Source organism: Grampus griseus, assembly GCF_964374135.1.
Source record: "Grampus griseus genome assembly, chromosome: 14".
Taxonomy (NCBI): Eukaryota; Metazoa; Chordata; class Mammalia; order Artiodactyla; family Delphinidae; genus Grampus; species Grampus griseus.
Genome location: NC_139008.1, coordinates 63409641 through 63432830, shown reverse-complemented (window position 1 = coordinate 63432830; position 23190 = coordinate 63409641). Strand labels below are relative to the sequence as shown.

The 23190-nt window shown below is 40.9% G+C and overlaps 1 protein-coding gene across 4 annotated transcripts in view; it reads left to right on the top strand.

Annotated features, from left to right (window-relative positions):
- CDK5RAP1 (CDK5RAP1 mitochondrial tRNA methylthiotransferase) overlaps window positions 1–23190 on the top strand; it is a 64263-nt gene that overhangs the window by 18033 nt on the left and 23040 nt on the right. For all 4 annotated transcript variants that reach the window (XR_014297675.1, XM_082669974.1, XM_082669975.1 and 1 more), the window contains 4 exons: window positions 163–218; window positions 6100–6230; window positions 8476–8625; window positions 21542–21682. Coding sequence is in view for 3 of the 4 variants with exons in the window: in XM_082669974.1 (XP_082526100.1) it covers window positions 163–218; window positions 6100–6230; window positions 8476–8625; window positions 21542–21682 (478 nt within the window). In the remaining variant the exon portion in view is untranslated. The remainder of the gene's footprint in view (window positions 1–162; window positions 219–6099; window positions 6231–8475; window positions 8626–21541; window positions 21683–23190) is intronic.

Genomic DNA, 23190 nt, shown 5'->3' with positions numbered 1-23190 from the left:
CAGGATTTGGATCAAAAGGACTCTTCTGGATACTTACTCTTGTACTGTCCTATGTGAATGAGAAGTAATTACATGTGATTAGTTCATAGTGCTATCTTCTTATAGCATTCATTTAAAGAAGATTGGTTCATCTAAGCATTTTCTTTTTGTTCTTTATTGCAGATATTCAAGAGAAGCTTATGTGGAATTAATTCATCATATCAGAGAGTCTATCCCAGGTACATTTAAGAAACATATTTTGCTGAGCACATTACTCTACCAGTGACCCCAGTCTTCTTGGTCAGATACAGGCAACACCTGTGGTAGTACATTGTGTCACCTTTCTCGCTTCTTTTGCTCCTCTTCCTTTCTCTCTTTCTCTTCTTTCCGATTTTTTAATATCTTGGTCTTGCTAGATATACTCAGAGGTGTGGATTAGCTTGTGGCCTCAGGTACTAAAGGGATTCCTTTTCTATAGTCTTTGTGTTTCTGAACACATGAGAGAAACCTCGTTCCTGCTCATTAGCTGGCAAAGTTATAGTCTAAATTAGTTCTGATTTGGGAGCAATTGATATTTTTAAAAATGTGTACTTAGAGGTAATTCCTTTCTTGTTATCATAACCCTTACTCCCCTTTCTCTTTTCCCTTCCTCCGAATAAAATTACTCTGTAAGTCTTTTAGTTTAGATTTGTTGACAATGTCTACATTGTTTTACAAATTTCTAATTATTGTAACTTGTGTTCTGTACCAATACTTTCATTTGGATGGGACAGGATAGTGTGGAGGTTCTCTGGGCTGCAGTTTTCTCATCTGTAACATGGAGTTAATAGTACTCACCTTATTGGATTGTTGGGATACTTAAATAAATTAAAGTGTGTTGGAACATTGTGTTTAACTTCAAAAGTATATGTTTGGATGAGGTACTGAAACATTCTTCATGATAGATCGCATGCTGAGTCATGCAAACCATGGGAAATTTAAGAAAACTGAAGTCATATCAAGCATCTTTTCTAGCCACGACATTGTGAGATTAGAAATCAACTACAAGTAAAAAACTGTAAAAAACACAAACACATGGAGGCTAAAAAATGGATTGCTGAAGAAATCAAAGAGGAAATCAAAAAATTCCTAGATACAAATGAAAATGAAAACATGACGATCTAAAACTTTTGGGACACAGCAAAAGCAGTTCTAAGAGGGAAGTTTATTTATTTATTTAAAATTATTTATTTATTTTTATTTCGTTGTGCCGGGGCTTAGTTGCGGCAGGTGGGCTCCTTAGTTGCGGTTCACTGGCTCCTTAGTTGGAGCACGCGGGCTCCTTAGTTGTGGCATGTGAACTCGTAGTTGTGGCATGTGTGTGGGATCTAGTTCCCTGACCAGGGATCGAACCCGGGCCCCCAGCATTGGGAGCGCAGAGTCCTAACCACTGCGGCACCAGGGAAGTCCCTAAGAGGGAAGTTTATAGCAATATAATCTTACCTTAGGAGACAAGAAAAACCTCAAACCACCTAACCTTACATCAGAAGCAACTAGAGAAAGGAGAACAAACAAAACCCATAGTTAGTAGAAGGAAAGAAATCTTAAAGATCAGAGCAGAAATAAATGAAATAGAGATGAAGAAAACAACAGAAAAGATAAACTAAACCTGGTTCTTTGAAAAGATAAACAAAATTGATAAACCTTTGGCTTATATATAAGAATATAAGGGAAAGGGCTCAAATAAATAAAATCAGAAATGGGGGAATTCCCTGGCAATCCGGTGGTTAGGACTCCATGATTCCACTGCAGGGAGCAAGGGTTTGTTCCTGGTTGGGGAACTAAGATCCCTAAGATTCCATATGCCATGTGGCACAGCCAAAAAAAAAGAAATGAAAATGAAGAAGTTACAACTGATACCACAGAAATACAAAGGATCATAAGAGACTACTACAAGCAACTATATGGCAATAAAATGGACAACCTAGAAGAAATGGATGAGTTCTTAGAAAGGTAAAATCTTCCAAGTCTGAACCAGGAAGAAGTAAAATATGAACAGACCAATTGCAAGTACTGAAATTGAAACTGTGATTAAAAAGCTTCCAACAAGGGACTTCCCTGGTGGCACAGTGGTTAAGAATCCACATGCCAAAGCAGGGGATGGAGGTTTGAGCCCTGGTCCGGGAAGATCCCACATGCCCTGGAGCAACTAAGCCCGTGTGCCACATCTACTGAGCCTGTGCTCTAGAGCCTGTGGGCCACAGCTGCTGAGCCCATGTGCCACAACTGCTGAAGCCCATGTGCCTAGAGCCTGTGCTCCACAACGGGAGAGGGCACTGCAATGAGAAGCCTGCACACTGCAACGAAGAGTAGCCCCTGCTTGCCACAACTGGAGAAAGCCTGCACACAACAACGAAGACCCAACACAGCAATAAATAAATAGATAGATAGATAGATAGACAGACAGACAAACCCACCCCCCAAACTTCCAACAAACAAAGATCCAGGACCAGCTGGCTTCACAGGCAAATTCTGTCAAACATTTAGAGAAGAGTTAACACTTATCCTTTTTATCCTTCCGAAACTATTCCAAAAAATTGCAGAGGAAGGAACACTCCCAAACTCATTTTGTGAGGCCACCATCACCCTGATTCCAAAACCAAAGATACCACAAAAAGAAAATTACAGGCCAATATCACTGATGAACATAGACGCAAAAATCCTCAACAAAATACTAGCAAACTAAATCCAACAGTACATTGAAAGGATCATATACCATGATCAAGTGGGATTTATCCCAGGGATGTAAGGATTTTTTTCAATATCCACAAATCAGTGTGATATACCACATTAAGAAACTGAAGAGTAGGGGCCTCCCTGGTGGCGCAGTGGTTGAGTGAGAGGCCCACAGTGAGAGGCCCGCGTACCGCAAAAAAAAAAAAAAAGAAACTGAAGAGTACAAACCATGTGATCATTTCAGTAGATGCAGAAAAAGCTTTTGACAAAATTCTACACCCATTTGTGATAAAAGCTCTCCAGAAAGTGGGCATAGAGGGAACCTAACAACATAATAAAGGCTATATATGACAAACCCACAGCTAACATCATACTTAAGGGTGAAAAGCTGAAAGCATTTCCTCTAAGATCAGGAACAAGACACTTTTTTTTTTTTTTTTTTTTTTTTGTGGTACGCGAGCCTCTCACTGTTGTGGCCTCTTCCGTTGTGGAGCACAGGCTCCGGACGCACAGGCTCAGCGGCCGTGGATCATGGGCCCAGCCGCTTGGCGGCATGTGGGATCTTCCCAGACCGGGGCACGAACCCGTGTCCCCTGCATCGGCAGGCGGACTCTCAACCACTGCGCCACCAGGGAACCCCAAGGAACAAGACACTTTTTTTTTTTTTTTTTTTTTTTGCGGTACGCGGGCCTCTCACTGTTGTGACCTCTCCCATTGCGGAGCACAGGCTCCGGACGCGCAGGCTCAGCGGCCATGGCTCACGGGCCCAGCTGCTCCGCAGCATGTGGGATCTTCCCAGACTGGGGCATGAACCTGTGTCCCCTGCGCCGGCAGGCGGACTCTCAACCACTGCGCCACCAGGGAAGCCCCAAGACACTTTTATTCAGCATAATTTTGGAAGTCCTAGCCATGGCAATCAGAGAAGAAAAAGAGATAAAAGGAATCCAGATTGGAAAAGAAGAAGTAAAACTGTCACTGTTTGCAGATGACATGATGCTATACACAAAAAATCCTAAAGATGCTACCAGAAAACTACTAGAGCTCATCAATGAATGTGGTAAAGTTGCTGGGTACAAAATTAATGTACAGAAATCTGTTGCATTTCTATACACTAGCAACAAAAGATCAGAAAGAGAAATTAAACAATCCCATTTACCATTGCATCAAAAAGAATAAAATACCTAGAAATAAACCTACCTAAGGGGCAAAAGACCTGTACTCTGAAAACTATAAAACACTATAAGATGAAAGTTAAGAAACTATAAGATCAAAGAAATTGAAGATGACACAAACAGATGGAAAGATATACCACGTTCTTGGATTGGAAGAATCAATATTGTCAAAATGATTATACTACCCAAGGCAATCTACAGATTCAGTGCAATCCCTATCAAATTACCAATGGCGTTTTTCTCTGAACTAGAACAAGCAATTTTAAAATTTATATGGAAACATAAAAGATGCCGAATAGCCAAAGCAATCCTGAGAAAGAAAAATGGAGCTGGAGAAATCAAGCTCCCTGACTTCAGACTATACTACAAACTTACAGTCATCAAAACAGTATGGTACTGGCACAAAAACAGAAATATAGATCATTGGAACAGGATAGAAAGCCCAGAAATAAATGCACACATCTATGGTCAATTAATCTATGACAAAGGAGGTAAGAATATACAGTGGAGAAAAGACAGTCTCTTCAGTAAGTGGTGCTGGGAAAACTGGACAGCTACATGTAAAATAATGAAATTAGAACATTCTCTAACACCATACACAAAAATAAACTCAAAATGGATTAAAGACCCAAATGTAAGACTGGATACTATAAAACTTTTAGAGGAAAACATAGGCAGGACACTCTTTGACATACATGGCAGCAGTATCTTTTTTTTGGCCATGCCACATGGCTTGAGAGATCTTGGTTCCCCAACCAAGGATTGAACCCAGGCTATGGCAGTGAAAGCGCCAAGTCCTAACCACTGGACCACCAGGGAATTCCTGCAGCAATATCTTTTTTGGATCCACTTCCTAAAGTAATGAAGATAAAAACAAAAATAAACAAACGGGAGCTAATTCAACTTAAAAAGCTTTTGTACAGCAAAGGAAACCGTAAACGAAAAGACAAGCCACAGAATGGGAGAAAATATTTGCAAACGAAGCGACCGACAAGGGATTAATCTCCAAGATAGACAAACAGCTCATGCAGCTTAGTATCAAAAAACAAACAGCCCAATCCAAAAATGGGCAGAAGACTTAAATAGACATTTCTCCATAGAAGACATACAGATGGCCAAAGAGCACATGAAAAGCTGCTCAACATTGCTAATTGTCAGAGAAATGCAAATCAAAACTACAATAAGGTATCACCTTACACTGGTCAGAATGGCCATCATCAAAAAATCTTCCGACAATAAATGCTGGAGAGAGTGTGGAGAAAAGGGAGCCCTCCTACACTGTTGATGATAATGTAAATTGGTACAGCTACTGTGGAGACAGCCATATGGAGACAACCACTATGGAGACAACCTCCATATTGGTACAACCAGTTTGGATGTTCCTTAAAAAACTATATATAGAGCTTCCATATGATCCAGTAATCTTACTCCTGGGCATATATCCCAAGAAAACCATAATTCGAAAAGATGCATGCACCCCAGTGTTAATTGCAGCATTATTTACAGTATCCAAGAGATGGAAGCAACCTAAATGTCCATCGACAGGAATGGATAAAGAAGGTGTGGTACATATATACAATGGAATATTACTTAGCCATAAAAAAGAATGAAATAATGCCATTTGCAGCACTGTGGATGGACCAAGAGTTTATCATACTAAGTGCAGTAAGTCAGACAAAGACAAATAACATATGATGTCAATTATAAGTGGAATTCATAAAATAGATAATCAACATGGACCTACTGTATAGCACAGGGAACTCAATATTCTGTAATAACCTAAATATATGGGAAAAGAATCTGAAAAAGAATGGATATATGTATGTGTAAAACTGAATCACTTTGCTGTGCACCTGAAACTGACACAACATTGTAAATCAAATATACCCCAATATAAGATAAAAATTAAATTAAAAAAAAAGTTAAAGCAGGACAAATTTGAAAATACGGACTCCTACTGTGTCCTTAAATCCAATATTTGTAGTGAAAAATATCTTTTCTAGCACTGAGGGGAATGTAGACTGAGAAGCCAGGCTCTGGCATGGAACCTTGTTGATGAGCAGGCCTTCACCTCCTTGCTCTATAATAACTGTTCCGTTTTACTTGCACACGGGTTGGCTAGCTCCAGGGAAGGCCTTACAGTCTCTATCCTTCCCTCCGTAATCCACAGGTACCAAAGGCTTCTCTTGAAGGTAAGCAGCAGTGACATGCTGTCTTTTGTTGTGTGTCACAGGTGTGAGCCTCAGCAGCGATTTCATTGCTGGCTTTTGTGGTGAGACGGAGGAAGATCACCTCCAGACAGTGTCTTTGCTTCAGGAAGTTCAGTACAACATGGGCTTCCTCTTTGCCTATAGCATGAGACAGGTGAGCCCTGGGCTGGGGGAGGAGCTCCTTCTATGCTGAGACTGACATCATTCCCGACCAGTTTCTGGTCGATTGTGGACAGCTGGGAAGAAAAGAAAGTGGCAGCGAGGCTGTCCTTGAGAAACCACAAGGATCTTACCATTCATTTCTTTATTTTTTCTAATAAACCTGTCTACCCTTTTATATAGTTCAGCAATTTGAGATGAAAAACAATTGTACTAATATTCCTCTTCATTAGAATATTTAAAATGATGTTTAGGTTGTTCAGAATTTGAAAGTGGAGGGAGGGGCACTGTTCTCTTTAAAAGAAACCGAAAATCTTTTATTAATATGCAGAACTTCTTTTTTGGCCAACAGATGTGATTTGTTTTACAGAGGCTCCTTGTTGCCCTCCTAGCCATCCTCAGCCTTTTTTTTTTTTTTTTTCTCGGTACGCGGACCTCTCACTGTTGTGGCCTCTCCCATTGCGGAGCACAGGCTCTGGACGCGCAGGCTCAGTGGCCATGGCTCATGGGCCCAGCCGCTCTGCGGCATGTGGGATCTTCCCAGACCGGGGCACGAACCCGTGTCCCCTGCATCGGCAGGGGGACTCTCAACCACTGCGCCACCAGGGAAGCCCGAGAAATTCTTTTTAATGCTAGAGTTGGGAAGTGAGTTTTCAGTGTGAGGTGGAAGCATATCCTATGGGCATTGAATATGAGTGTTTACTTGGAGTCTAATTCCTAGATTAGGGTTAAGGTCCTAGAGGCTTAATCGAGTAGCATAGTGGATGAGAACAAGCACTCACGTTGTGCCTTTCCCATTTAATAATGTGTGACCTTGGGAAAAGTTTCTGCTTTCTTCATCTGTGAAAAGGGATAACATAAATACCAACCTCATCAGGTTATTTTGAGATTTAAGATAATATATATAAAGCACTTAAAATAGTGTTTTATAATAGTTAAGTGCACAGTAGAGGTTAGTTGTTAATAAGACAGAATAGAGTAAATCCTGTAAGAGAATTCTGTTTTAGAATTCTCTACCCATTCTTCATTTCCCTCTGGATGTGGTAGTTCTCTTAAAGGCAGATTGGTTTGAATGTCTAGACTTTGGTGTATAGACTTTCCACTTTTGTCTAGCTCAGTGGTTCTCCAACTCCATTATGAGCTGCGTACCTAAAGATATATATAAAGTGTGTGTGTTTATATATATAAACATGTATGTACAGTATGATTTTGGATGATTTAAAAGGTTTTCAAGGATACATTTTCTTTTCTTTTTTTTTTTTGACTGGGTAAAACCTGAGTGTGGTATAAAATTCAAAAGGTCAAAATAGTATGCAGTGCAAAGCAGTTGTTTTTTCTTCCTGGGTTGCCTAGTTTTTCAGTTCCTTCCCTGAAGGCAACTGCTTTTAGCAACTACTTCTTTAACCTTCCAGAGACATTTCATGTATTTATAAATATATTTATTTGTATACTTTCTACATCAAAGTTATTATACATGTTGATCTGTGCCTTGCTTATTTCTGTTCAGAGTATATTTTGGAGAGCAATCATATCTGTATACGTAGCTATCTCATTCTTTGTCACAGCTGTGTAATATTCCATTGTGTAGATAAACCATAATTTGTTTTACTGGTTACCTATTTTTTAAAATAAATTAAAAAAATTTATTTATTTATTTGGCTGCACCGGGTCTTAGTTGCGGCACCTGGGATCTTTAGTTGTGGCATGTGGGATCTTTTAGTTGCAGCATGCAGACTTCTTAGTTGCACCATGCAGACTCTTTGTTGCGGCATGCATGTGGGATCTAGTTCCCTGACCAGGGATTGAACCTGGGCCCCCTGAATTGGGAGCACAGAGTCTTACTCACTGCACCACCAGGGAAGACCCTACTGGTTCCCTATTGATAAACATTTACTATGCTTTGCATCTTGTGTCTTTATAAACACTGCTGCTGAGTAACCTGGTATATGAATTATTTAGTGTCTGTGTCCTATAAAAATATCAAGAACAATTTTGAGTCTATGATTTTCATGTGCTAAATTTAGAATTTAACCCTTGTAAAAACGTGCCTCCACTGTATAGTTACCTTTTTCTCTTAGAAGGCCCAAGAGTTAGAGAACCCTTGTGGTGTGGCTTGTGTTCCTATACATGTGTCTGTAAATTGCAAATTGGATGAGCATGTCTGCCTCCGTGTTTGAAGAACGGATTCTACAAGTCCGTGGTGACCTCCATCTCTTTTTTTTTTTTTTTTTTTTTTATAGAAGACACGGGCATATCACAGGCTGAAGGATGATATCCCAGAAGAGGTAAAATTAAGGCGTTTGGAGGAACTTATCACTGTCTTCCGAGAAGAAGCAACAAAAGTCAACAAGACCTTTGTGGGTTGTACCCAGCTGGTGCTGGTGGAGGGGGTGAGGCTATGTGTGTATGTATGTGTGTATGTATATATATATATTTTTTGTTTTGTTTTTTGTTTTTTAGAGCACAGTATATCTTCCTTTATTTAGATCTTTGATTTCTTTTAGCAGTTTTTAGCATATAGATCCTGTACATGTTTTCTTAGATTTACACCCATTTTTTTCTTTTTTTTAGCTATTGTAATTGCAACTATATTTTTATTTTGGGTGTCCATATGTTCACTGTTAGTATGTAGAAATAATTGGTTTTTATATTTCTATCTTGTATCCTCTGATCTTGCTGAACTAAATAGTTCTAGGAGTTTTCTGGGTAGGTTGCTTGGGATTTTCTTTGCAAGTTATCATGTCTGTTTTTCTTTCTTCCTGTTGTTCCAGGGTTCCTTCTTTTTTGTTTACTTTTTGCTTAGAGAACTCCCTTTAGACACTCTGGCAGCACATTCTCTTTGTTTTCCTTCATCTTAGAGTGTTTTGATTTCTTCTTCATTCCTGAAGGATATTTTTGTATTTAGTGCAAGGATTAGTGAAAAGTATTTCTGCTCCACCTTTTTGGAAACACTATTATATGTGTATTTTTAGAAACAATTTTATTGTTTGTTTTCAGTCCTTTTAAAAATCACACTTTCTTAGAAATGTACTGCGTTTTGGAAGTTTGGAGTTCTGTAGTCTTCTGTGGTCAAGCTTGGGAACCTGGTCATCATTTAGAGCACTAAACAGATGGGATAAGGGGTGAGTTAGGGAACCTAACCTTCTGTGAAGCTGCATTCTTCGGCTATTGAAGAGGAGAGGAAAGAGAGAGATAGGGCTCTTTCTGTGACTCCTCACGAGTCCAGGTTTGAGAAAGGAGAGTCCTGCTTCATGCCTTAGGATATGGCAGTGTCAAAATCAGCAATGCTTGGTATTTGTGTTTGTTAGGACTCTCTGGTAGTGAGTAACAGTGGGAAACTTGTTCAAGCCATTCAGTCTAAGCCAAAAATAATTCTGTGTTGTATAAGACTTCAGGAGTGTTTTGTGGAGCCCAAAGGCAAGAATACTGCCAGGTGTCTGGAAGGGACTGTACCCAGTCTGGGAAGCCCTTGAGGCTCAGACTTTCTTCTCTCCTCCTCAGACCAGCTTTTCCTGATTCTTCATCTGTGTGGTAGAGTACAGCAGCCCTATATTTCCTGTGTTTCATGGTGTAGTTCCAGTTTTTCACAGACCAAAGTTGTGTCTTTCAGCTCCAATTCAGATTTCCAGGAGAGGGAGTCTGATCACCTCAGCTTGGGTTAGGAATCTTCCTGTCGTCTGGTCTAGTAGCTGCTGATGGTTGGTGATGCTGAGCTGGTGAAATACCTCAAAAGTGTTTGCCTCGATAAATGCTTTGTTATTTAGGGTGTCACTGTGATTCTGGAGACCTGTACATGAACATGTCTATTAGTAATCCACATTTTATCCAGTAGGAATTAGGTCATTATATGCCCAGCTCTCCTCACACAGGGTCTGGTACAGAATAGTGTACCTGTCTTTTGATTGAATGAATAAGTACTCAAAGGTTACTAATTTTTGTCCAACACTTCATCAACCCCACAGAGAGCCCATGGTAATTAAATGAACCAAAACAAGGCTTTTTTTTTTTTTTTTTTTTTTTAAAAAAACACATCCAGCATAAGCCAGTACTCACCTGGGGCTAGAGAATAAATGAATTTTTCAAGGCCAGCATTGGAGTCTTCACTTTTTTTTTCTTTTTACACCTTTATTGGAGTATAATTGCTTTACAATGGTGTGTTAGTTTCTGCTTTATAACAAAGTGAATCAGTTATACATATGTTCCCATCTCTCTTCCCTCTTGCGTCTCCCTCCCTCCCACCCTCCTTATCCCACCCTTCTAGGTGGTCACAAAGCACCGAGCTGATCTCCCTGTGGTATGCAGCTGCTTCCCACTAGCTATCTATTTTACATTTGGTAGTGTATATATGTCCATGTGACTCTCTCACTTTGTCACAGCTTACCCTTCCCCCTCCCCATATCCTCAAGTCCATTCTCTAGTAGGTCTGTGTCTTTATTCCTGTCTTACCCCTAGGTTCTTCATGACTTTTTTTTCTTTCTTAAATTCCATATATATGTGTTAGCATACGGTATTTGTCTTTCTCTTTCTGACTTACTTCACTCTGTATGACAGACTGTAGGTCCATCCACCTCATTACAAATAGCTCAATTTCGTTTCTTTCTATGGCCGACTAATATTCCATTGTATATATGTGCCACATCTTCTTTATCCATTCATCCGATGATGGACACTTAGGTTGTTTCCATCTCCTGGCTATTGTAAATACAGCTGCAATGAACATTTTGGTACGTGACCCTTTTTGAATTATGGTTTTCTCAGGGTATATGCCCAGTAGTGGCATTGCTGGGTCATATGGTAGTTCTATTTGTAGTTTTTTAAGGAACCTCCATACTGTTCTCCATAGTGGCTGTACCAATTCACATTCCCACCAGCAGTGCAAGAGTGTTCCGTTTTCTCCACACCCTCTCCAGCATTTATTGTTTCTAGATTTTTTGATGATGGCCATTCTGACGGGTGTAAGATGATAGCTCATTGTAGTTTTGATTTGCATTTCTCTAATGATTAATGATGTTGAGCATTCTTTCATGTGTTTGTTGGCAGTCTGTATATCTTCTTTGGAGAAATGTCTACTTAGGTCTTCTGCCATTTTTGGATTGGGTTGTTTGTTTTTTTGTTATTGAGCTGCATGAGCTGCTTGTAAATTTTGGAGATTAATCCTTTGTCAGTTGCTTCATTTGCAAATATTTTCTCCCATTCTGATGGTTGTCTTTTGGTCTTATTTATGGTTTCCTTTGCTGTGCAAAAGCTTTGAAGTTTCATTAGGTCCCATTTGTCTATTTTTATTTCCATTTCTCTAGGAGGTGGGTCAAAAAGGATCTTGCTGTGATTTATGTCATAGAGTGTTCTGCCTATGTTTTCCTCTAAGAGTTTGATAGTTTCTGGCCTTACATTTAGGTCTTTAATCCATTTTGAGCTTATTTTTGTGTATGGTGTTAGGGAGTGATCTAATCTCATACTTTTACATGTACCTGTCCAGTTTTCCCAGCACCACTTATTGAAGAGGCTGTCCTTTCTCCACTGTACATTCCTGCCTCCTTTGTCAAAGATAAGATGACCATATGTGTGTGGGTTTATCTCTGGGCTTTCTATCCTGTTCCATTGATCTATATTTCTGTTTTTTGTGCTAGTACCATACTGTCTTGATTACTGTAGCTTTGTAGCATAGTCTGAAGTCAGGGAGCCTGATTCCTGCAGCTCCGTTTTTCGTTCTCAAGATTGCTTTGGCTATTCGGGGTCTTTTGTGTTTCCATACAAATTGTGAAATTTTTTGTTCTAGTTCTCTGAAAAATGCCAGTGGTAGTTTGAATAGGGATTGCATTGAATCTGTAGATTGCTTTGGGTAGTATACTCATTTTCACAATGTTGATTCTTCCAATCCAAGAACATGGTATATCTCTCCATCTATTTGTATCATCTTTAATTTCTTTCATCAGTGTCTTATAATTTTCTGCGTACAGGTCTTTTGTCTCCTTAGGTAGGTTTATTCCTAGATATTTTATTCTTTTTGTTGCAGTGCTAAATGGGAGTGTTTTCTTGATTTCACTTTCATATTTTTCATCATTAGTGTATAGGAATGCCAGAGATTTCTGTGCATTAATTTTGTATCCTGCTACTTTACCAAATTCATTGATTAGCTCTAGTAGTTTTCTGGTAGCATCTTTAGGATTCTCTATGTATAGTATCATGTCATCTGCAAACAGTGACAGCTTTACTTCTTCTTTTCCGATTTGGGTTCCTTTTATTTCCTTTTCTTCTCTGATTGCTGTGGCTAAAACTTCCAAAGCTGTGTTGAATAATAGTGGTGAGAGTGGGCAACCTTGTCTTGTTCCTGATCTTAGTGGAAATGCTTTCAGTTTTTCACCATTGAGGATGATGTTGGCTGTGTGTTTGTCCTATATGGCCTTTATTACGTTGAGGAAAGTTCCCTCTATGCCTACTTTCTGGAGGGTTTTTATCATAAATAGGTGTTGAATTTTGTTGAAAGCTTTCTCTGCATCTGTTGAGATGACCATATGGTTTTTCTCCTTCAGTTTGTTAATATGGTGTATCACATTGATGGATTTGCGTATATTGAAGAATCCTTGCATTCCTGGAACAAACCCCACTTGATCATGGTGTATGATCCTTTTAATGTGCTTTTGGATTCTGTTTGCTAGTATTTTGTTGAGAGGATTTTTGCATCTATGTTCATCAGTGATACTGGCCTGTGGTTTTCTTTCTTTGTGACATCCTTGTCTGGTTTTGGTGTCAGGGTGAGGGTGGCCTCGTAGAATGAGTTTGGGAGTGTTCCTCCCTCTGTTATATTTTGGAAGAGTTTGCGAAGGATAGGTGTTAGCTCTTCTCTAAATGTTTGATAGAATTCATCTGTGAAGCCGTCTGGTCCCGGGCTTTTGTTTGTTGGAAGATTTTTAATCACAGTTTCAATTTCAGTGCTTATGATTGGTCTGTTCGTATTTTCTATTTCTTCCTGATTCAGTCTTGGCAGGTTGTGCGTTTCTAAGAATTTGTCCATTTCTTCCAGGTTGTCCATTTTATTGGCATAGAGTTGCTTGTAGTAACCTCTCATGATCTTTTGTATTTCTGCAGTGTCAGTTGTTACTTCTTTTTCATTTCTAATTCTATTGATTTGAGTCTTCTCCCTTTTTTTCTTGATGAGTCTGGCTAATGGTTTATCAATTTTGTTTATCTTCTCAAAGAACCAGCTTTTAGTTTTATTGATCTTTGCTGTCGTTTCCTTCATTTCTTTTTCATTTATTTCTGATCTGATCTTTATGATTTCTTTCTTTCTGCTAACTTTGGGGTTTTTTTGTTCTTCTTTCTCTGATTGCTTTAGGTGCAAGGTTAGGTTGTTTATTCGAGATGTTTCCTGTTTCTTAAGGTAGGATTGTATGGCTATAAACTTCCTCTTAGAACTGCTTTTGCTGCATCCTATAGGTTTTGGGTCGTCATGTCTCCATTGTTATTTGTTTCTAGGTATTTTTTGATTTCCTCTTTGATTTCTTCAGTGATCACTTCATTATTAAATAGTGTATTGTTTAGCCTCCATGTGTTTGTATTTTTTACAGATCTTTTCCTGTAATTGATATCTAGCGTGTGGTCAGAAAAGATACTTGATACAATTTCAATTTTCTTAAATTTACCAAGGCTTGATTTGTGACCCAAGATATGATCTATCCTGGAGAATGTTCCATGAGCACTTGAGAAAAATGTGTTTTCTGTTGTTTTTGGATGGAATGTTCTATAAATATCAATTAAGTCCATATTGTTTAATGTATCATTTAAAGCTTGTGTTTCCTTAATCTATTTTCATTTTGGATGATCTGTCCATTGGTGAAAGTGGGGTGTTAAAGTCCCCTACTATGAATGTGTTACAGTCGATTTCCCGTTTTATGGCTGTTAGTATTTGCCTTAAGTATTGAGATGCTCCTATGTTGGGTGCATAAATATTTACAGTTATTATATCTTCTTCTTGGATCGATCCCTTGATCATTATGTAGTGTCCTTCTTTGTCTCTTCTAATAGTCTTTATTTTAAAGTCTATTTTATCTGATATGAGAATTGCTACTCCAACTTTCTTTTGGTTTCCATTTACATGGAATATCTTTATCCATCTGCTCACTTTCAGTCTGTATGTGTCTCTAGGTCTGAAGTGGGTCTCTTGTAGACAGCATATATATGGGTCTTGTTTTTGTATCCATTCAGCCAGTCTGTGTCTTTTGGTGGGAGCATTTAATCCATTTACATTTAAGGTAGTTATCGATATGTATGTTCCTATTCCCATTTTCTTAATTGTTTTGGGTTTGTTATTGTAGGTCTTTTCCTTCTCTTGTGTTTCTTGCTTAGAGAAGATCCTTTAGCCTTTGTTGTAAAGCTGGTGTGGTGGTGCTGAACTCTCTCAGCTTTTGCTTGTCTGTAAAGGTTTTAACCTTTCCATCAAATCTGAATGAGATCCTTGCTGGGTAGAGTAATCTTGTTGTAGGTTTTTCTCCTTCATCACTTTAAATATGTCCTGCCAGTCCCTTCTGGCTTGCAGAGTTTCTGCTGAAAGATCAGCTGTTAACCTTATGGGGATTCCCTTGTGTGTTATTTGTTGTTTTTCCCTTGCTGCTTTTAATATGTTTTCTTTGTATTTAATTTTTGACAGTTTGATTAATATGTGTCTTGGCGTGTTTCTCCTTGGATTTATCCTGTATGGGACTCTCTGTGCTTCCTGGACTTGATTAACTATTTCCTTTCCCATATTAGGGAAGTTTTCAACTATAATCTCTTCAAATATTTTCTCAGTCCCTTTCTTTTTCTCTTCTTCTTCTGGAACCCCTATAATTCGAATGTTGGTGCATTTAATGTTGTCCCAGAGGTCTCTGAGACTGTCCTCAGTTCTTTTCATTCTTTTTTCTTTATTCTGCTCTGCAGTAGTTATTTCCACTATTTTATCTTCCAGGTCACTTATCCGTTCTTCTGCCTCAGTTATTCTGCTATTGATCCCTTCTTGAGTATTTTTAATTTCATTTATTGTGTTGTTCATCATTGCTTGTTTCATCTTTAGTTCTTCTAGGTCATTGCTAAATGTTTCTTGCATTTTCTCTATTCTATTTCCAAGACTTTGGATCATCTTTACTATCATTATTCTGAATTCTTTTTCAGGTAGACTGCCTATTTCCTCTTCATTTGTTAGGTCTGGTGGGTTTTTATCTTGCTCCTTCATCTGCTGTGTGTTTTTCTGTCTTCTCATTTTGCTTATCTTACTGTGTTTGGGGTCTCCTTTTTGGAGGCTGCAGGTTCGTAGTTTCCGTTATTTTTGGTGTCTGTCCCCAGTGGCTAAAGGTGGTTCAGTGGGTTGTGTAGGCTTCCTGGTGGAGGGGACTAGCGCCTGTGTTCTGGTGGATGAGGCTGGATCTTGTCTTTCTGGTGGGCAGGTCCACGTCTGGTGGTGTGTTTTGGGGTGTCTGTGGACTTATTATGATTTTAGGCAGCCTCTCTGCAATGGGTGGGGTTGTGTTCCTGTCTTGCTAGTTGTTTGGCATAGGGTGTCCAGCACTGTAGCTTGCTGGTCGTTGAGTGAAGCTGGGTGTTGGTGTTGAGATGGAGATCTCTGGGAGATTTTTGCCGTTTGATATTACGTGGAGCTGGGAGGTCTCTTGTGGACCAGTGTCCTGAAGTTGGCTCTCCCACCTCAGAGGCACAGCACTGACTCCTGGTTGCAGCACCAAAAGCCTTTCATCCACACGGCTTAGAATAAAAGGGAGAAAAAGTAGAAAGAAAGAAAGGAAGGGAGGGAGGGAGGGAGGGAGGAAGGGAGGGAGGGAGGGAGGAAGGGAGGGAGGAAGGGAGGGAGGGAGGGAGGAAGGAAGGGAGATAAAATAAAATAAGGTAAAATAAAATAGTTATTAAGATAAAAAAATAGTTATTAAGAAAAAAATTTTTTTAAAAGTAAAAACAAAAACAGATGGATAGAACCCTATGACAAATGGTGAAAGCAAAGCTATACAGACAAAATCTCACAAGCATACACATACACACTCACAAAAAGAGGAAAAGGGGAAAAAATAATAAATCTTGCTCTCAGAGTCCACCTCCTCAATTTGGGATGATTCGTTGTCTATTCAGGTATTCCACAGATGCAGGGTACATCAAGTTGATTGTGGAGATTTAATCTGCTGCTCCTGAGGCTGCTGGGAGAGATTTCCCTTTCTCTTCTTTGTTCGCACAGCTCCCGGGGTTCAGCTTTGGATTTGTCCCTGCCTCTGCGTGTAGGTCGCCAGAGGGCGTCTGTTCTTCGCTCAGACCGGACGAGGTTAAAGGACCCGCTGATTCGGGGGCTCTGGCTCACTCAGGCCGGGGGGAAGGAGGGGTACGGAGTGTGGGGCGAGCCTGCGGCGGCAGAGGCCGGCATGACGTTGCACCAGCCTGAGGCGTGCCGTGCATTCTCCCGGGGAAGTTGTCCCTGGATCCCGGGACCCTGGCAGTGGCGGGCTGCACAGGCTCCCCGGAAGCGAGATGTGGAGAGTGACCTGTGCTCGCACACAGGCTTCTTTGTGGCGGCAGCAGCAGCCTTAGCGTCTCATGCTCGTCTCTGGGGTCTGCACTGTTATCCACGGCTCGCGCCCGTCTCTGGAGCTCCTTTAAGCAGCGCTCTTAATCCCCTCTCCTCGCGCACCAGGAAACAAAGAGGGAAGAAAAAGTCTCTTGCTTCTTCGGCAGGTCCAGACTTTTTCCCTGACTCCCTCCCGGGTAGCCGTGGTGCACTAACCCCTTCAGGCTGTGTTCACGCTCTGACGGAAGCCCGAGCCTCAGCTCCCAGCCCCGCCCGCCCCTGCGGGTGAGCCGACAAGCCTCTCGGGCTGGTGAGTGCTGGTCGGCACCGATCCCCTGTGCGGAAATCTCTCTGTTTTGCCCTCTGCACCCTTGTTGCTGCGCTCTCTTCCGCGGCTCCGAAGCTTACCCCCTCCGCCACCCGCAGTCTCCGCCCGTTAAGGGGCTTCTAGTGTGTGGAAACCTTTCCTCCTTCACGGCTCCCTCTCACTGGTGCAGGTCCCGTCCCTATTCTTTTGTCTCTGTTTATTCTTTTTTCTTTTGCCCTACCCAGGTACGTGAGGAGTTTCTTGACTTTTGGGCGGTCTGAGGTCTTCTGCCAGCGTTCAGTAGGTGTTCTGTAGTTGTTGTTCCACGTATAGATGTATTTCTGATGTATCTGTGGGGAGGAAGGTTATTTCCGTGTCTTACTCTTCCGCCATCTTCCCCCTCTCCCTCCCGCCATCTTCCCCTTCTCCCTCCTGCCATCTTCCCCTTCTCCCTCCTTCACTTTTGCTTAGGGGAGACTTTCTTTCCTCCAGTCATGGCCAGTTCATTTATTTATTTTGGCTGCGCTGGGCAGCATGTGGGATCTTAGTTCCCCAACCAGGGATCGAACCTGTGCCCCTTGCAGTAGAAATGTGGAGTCTTGAGCACTGGACCACCAGGGAAGTCCCATGGCCAGCTTAAAACACTGGGTTGCTGTATTCAGTGTCAGAGAAGATGATAACGTCTGTATACTGAGCATTTACTATGTGCCAGAAACTGTGTATTTTACAGGCATCAGCACGTTGAGTCCCACCACAGTCCTTGGGGGTAGTGCTGTTATTACCTCACTTTTGTAGATGAAGAAAGGAGACTCAGAGAAGTAGGAATAACTTCCCCAAGGTCACACAGCTAGTGTGGCAGAGCCAGAATTTGACCCATATCTGTCTCATTCTGTAGCCTATAAGTACCCCCCCCACCTTTTCAAATTATGGAGAATCTAAAAAAAAAAAAAAAAAGGTATAGAGAGGATAGTGAATGCCCACGTACCCATTAACCAGCCTCAGCAATTTGTTAATACAGTGTTAATCATGGCTGATCTTGTTTCATCTCTACTGCCCCCACTGAGTTGTTTTGAAGCAAGTACAAGACATATATTATTTTGTCAGTAATTATTTCAGTATATATCTCTAAAAGATGACTCTTTTTTAAAATAGACATAATGTGACTATCATATTTGAAATAATTGACAGTAGTTTCTTAATATTATCAAATATGTAGTTGATGTTCCAGTTTCCCTCTTTGTCTTATAAATGTTCTTTTATGGTTGGTTTGTTCAAATAACGGAACATGAACACTCTCTCTTTTAAAAAAATTTATTGTAAAACAATCGCAAACTTGTAGAAAAGTAGCAGTATAGTACTTTTTTCTTTGAAGCTTTTGAGAGTAAGTTGCCCTGGTGCCCCCAATTCCCCAAATACTGCAGTGTGTATTTTGTGCAAACAGGAGCATTCTCCTGTACAACTGTAGTACAACCATCAGAATCAGAAAATTAAGCTTGTTAGATTACTACTATCCAGTCCTTAGACCCCCATTTAAATTCTCCACTTGGCTCAGAACTGTCATTTATAAGAAAAAGATTTAGTTTAGTACTACATGTTGTGTTAGTTGTCATTTTATCACTTTTTAGAAATTTGATGTGTCTTGGCATGGCTTTCTTTGTGTTTTGTTTGGGATATGTTGAGGCTACTTAGTTTGTGAGTTTATAATTTTCATCAAATTTGGAAAATTTTCATTTACTATTCTTCAGATATTTTTTCTGTACTCCTCCTTCCTGCCACCCGTCACCTGCCCCGTTTCTTCTCTCCTTCTCCAGTCACCTATATGTCCAACCACTTGATATTGTGTCATAGGACACTGAGGCTGTTCAGTTTTTTTTCTCTTTTTCATATCTGTGCTTCATTTTAAATAGTTTCTATTTTTCTGTCTTCAGGTTCATTATTCTTTTCTTTGGCAGTGTCTCATTTGCTATTATGTATTGAATTAAAAATTTTAGATCATATATTTTTCATCTCTGTAATTTACATTTGTTTTTTTTAAAATATCTTCTGCTTCTCTTCTGTGTTCTTGTTTTCTTTTGAAACTTAGTATTTGAGCCTAATTATAATAGCTGGTTTAATATCTTTGTGATAATTCCATCACTGCTATCATTTCTAGGTCTGTTTCTATTGACTGACCTTTTTTTTTTTTTTTTTTGTGGTATGCAGGCCTCTCACTGTTGTGGCCTCTCCCGTTGTGGAGCACAGGCTCCGGATGCGCAGGCTCAGCGGCCATGGCTTATGGGCCTAGCCGTGCTGCAGCATGTGGGATCTTCCTGGACCAGGGCATGAACCCGTGTCCCCTGCATTGGCAGGCGGACTCTCAACCACTGTGCCACCAGGGAAGCCCCTATTGACTGACTTTTCTCTTGATTATGAGTCACATTTTTCTGCTTCTAGGCATATCTAGTGATTTTTGATTGGATGTTGGACATTATGTTGTCAGACATTATCTTTGAGTGTCTGGGTTTTGTGTTGGACTTTGTTCTGATAAGCAGTTTTGTTACTTGTTGTTTGTAGTTTTGTTTGATCCTTTCAAGGTTTTTTTTTTTTTAATTGGGGTATAGTTGCTTTACAATGTTGTTAGTTTCTGTTGTACAACGAAGTGAATCAGCTATATGTATACATATATCCTCTCCCTCTTGGACTTCTCTCCTACCGCCCACCCCTATCCCACCCATCTAGGTTATCACAGAGCACTGAGCTGAGCTCCCTGTGCTATACAGCAGGTTCCCACTAGCTATCTGTTTTACACATGGTAGTGTATATATCAATGCTAATCTCCCAGTTCATCTCACCCTCCCCTTCCCCCCTGTGTCCACATGTCCATTCTCTATGTCTGCCTCTCTGTTCCTGCCCTGCAGATAGGTTCATCTGTACCATTTTTCTAGATTCCACACATCACACTGGTCAGAATGGCCATCAAGTCTTGTTTTTAATCTTTGCTAGAAAAGTTTTTTTATTCTAGGGATAGTTTAGTCTTAGTACTACTTATGGCTCTTCTAGAGTTGTTACTGCATATCCCAAGGAATCAGTGAGGACTATTTGGTGGTAGGACAGATGATTCATAGCCCTTTGTGAGATCTGGGAGCTAACCAGCTGGCAGTTCCCAGGTTACTTTCTTTGTCTGACATCATGGATTTTTGCTCCACACAGGGACGTATTATTATTCAGCAAAGACTCAGAGGGCCGCTATGCACATTTCTACAGCTCTTTTTCTGCTTAGCTCCCTCCTCTCTCGAACTTGCTCCACAATTTCCAGCTATTGCAGGCTCCCTGGACTTTGATCCAACTTTCCTCAATTCAGAGAGAACCACCATGCTCTGCCTTGAGATCTCCCTCCCCGCTTTGCATTCTCTGGTCTGGCACATGTCTTCTGGTAGAATGCAGGGGTGATTGAAGGGCTCACCCCATTTGTTTTCCTTCTCTTGGGGATCATAGTTTTGCAAATCTGTTGTCCAGTATCTGAAAATAGATGTCTCATATATTTTGTCCAGTTTCCTGTTATTTAAGGCCTGAGGATAAATTTGGTTTTTGTCACTTCATCATGATTGGAGCAGAAAGACTTGGGTATGTTCTGGAAATTAATACCATCATACTGGTTTTAGTATTCTCCTGGCCCAGTCTTTTGTATGTTGTGATGGAGACTCTGGCTTCCAGTCTGCCTATTCACTGGGACAAGTAACCCAGGCCAGACAACCCCAGAACATTCCTGAGACTATGAGAGTCTGAGACTATGAGACTCTGAAGTGAGAGTCCTTTTGCCAAGTGTATCTCCCCTATGTACTTGGCATCAGGCCTGTTGGAGGTCCATTCCCGCGAAAGGTAATTTTGTAATCAAAGACTCGTTGATTGAATCATATATTATATTGTCAGAAAATTTTATTGAGCTTCCGTTGTGTGCTGTTTACTGCCCTTGTTGGTGAAGCAGCAGTAAAGCACTTAGTCTTGTGATTCCTTGGTTAAGAAATGCTCTATGGGGACTTCCCTGGTGGCACAGTGTTAAGAATCTGCCTGCCAATGCAGGGGACATGGGTTCGAGCTCTGGTCCGGGAAGATCCCACATGCTGCAGAGCAGCTAAGCCCGTGCACCACAACTACTGAGCCTGCACTCTAGAGCCCGCAAGCCACAACTACTGAAGCCCCGTGTGCCTAGAGCCCGTGCTCTGAAGCAAGAGAAGCCACCGCAATGAGAAGCCCACCGCAACGAAGAGTAGCCCCCACTTGCTGCAACTAGAGAAAGCCTGCACGTAGCAGCAAAGACCCAATGCAGCCAAAAATAAATAACTAAATAATTAAAAAAAAAAAAAAAGAGGTACCATACTTAAAAAAAGAAAAAAAATGCTCTATGGGTCAGACCCCTGGGGATCTGAGACAGACCAAGAACTGATGACTGTGACAGACTCATAACCTCTCCTCTGTTCTTTTGCAGCTCAGTAAACGCTCTGCCACTGACCTGTATGGCCGGAATGATGGAAACCTTAAGGTGATCTTTCCTGATGTAGCGATGGAGGATGTCACTAACCCTGGGCTTAGGGTCCAAGCCCAGCCTGGGGACTATGTGCTGGTGAAGGTAAGGTGTCCTTTTGCACTGTTGACTTGCACTGTGAAGTGGGTATTGGACTGGATAATTTGGGGGAATGAAATTTTTTTCTGGAGAAATTCTTTAGTAAAATAAAAATCTCTTCTCAACCTGACCAATGGAAGGGCACTTGAATTGAATTTTAGCCTGCTCCAAACTAGGCTTTTTGTTTTTCTTCTCTCCTGCCCTGAAAGGGTTCTTTCTGGGAGTTTGGTGAGGTTGGAATACATAGTGGCAAGTAGTTTCCTGCTGCAGAGAGGCCAGGAAGTGTAAGTGATTTTAAGTGAGTTGATAGTTCTCTCTGTCAGAGATCAGCATGCCCTTCAAAGTCTCTGATGCTGCAGGCATCCCTAACTTACGTGTGCTCCAGTTTCCTGCATCCCTTCCCTGGACTAACAGGTCTAGTTGAATGGCTGTGGGATTTTCCCTTTCTCCCTCTCCCCATTTCACTGAGGATATTCCTCATTTCTTCCCTCCTTCATGAGTTTCTTCCTTCTTCTTTTTCTTCCTACACTACCACAGGTCTGCTACTGCCATCTTCCTTTTTTTCCTCATGTCCACTTTGCCACAGAGCCAGAGACTGGCAGGACACGTACTGATGAGGTGGGCAGGAGTAAGACCACTTTTCCAACACTGAGCTTTGAAGCATCTGCAAAGAGAGAGGTGGCGAGAGGGTGATGCTTCTGCTGATGTTGTTCAGTGTTATGTCCTCCACCCTGTTCCTTAGTGCCTTACCCTCTCCTCTGCTTTCTGTCCTTGCTCTTCATCACCTCCCTCTGGAGTCATGGGAGCCATGGTTCATGGTGTGCAGCTGAGGGAGGCTCATTCCCCTGGCATGTAACTTCTGTAGATTGGCCTGGAAATACCAGCACTCAGAACTTTTCTGTTCTGTCCATCTAACAAAAACAGTGATTTTTCATGTTGGGAACTTGATGATCCCCTTCCTTTCTGGCCTTGTCCTGACTGGGGATTGTCTTACTTTCAGCATTACCTAGAGATTTCCTAAATGAAGTAATTCCTACTAGGCAACAACGTGATTGATCTGGAAACAGTCTCTCATAGGCTCTTCTACTTGTTCATTCTTCCTTTTTGACATTGTCTTGTTTTCTTCTTTGTCTTCTGAATGTTTGCTTCTTTGATTTTCAGTTGCTTTTTCATACCTCTTCCTGTTCTCTTTCTACTATAGATAAGGGTTATTTGCAAGATGAGTTTGGTGGTATGGGTTGTAATGTTAGTATGATATTCTTTTGTAAAATGGAAAAATTCCATTTGTCAAGAAAGATAGAAAGGTGATACTTGGGACTCTTTTTTTGTTCCGATACTTACGTTACTTGGGACTCTTTTGATGCGAAGTGACATAAACCCCACAAGTGAGATTTAGTGAAAGGATCAGAATGAAGGAGAAGATGTGGAACCAGAGGTCTGTTGGATTTTTCTGTCACTTTTCTCATCTTTCTCTACTTAAGAGTCCCCGGGCTGTGCTAGAACCATTTCCTCAT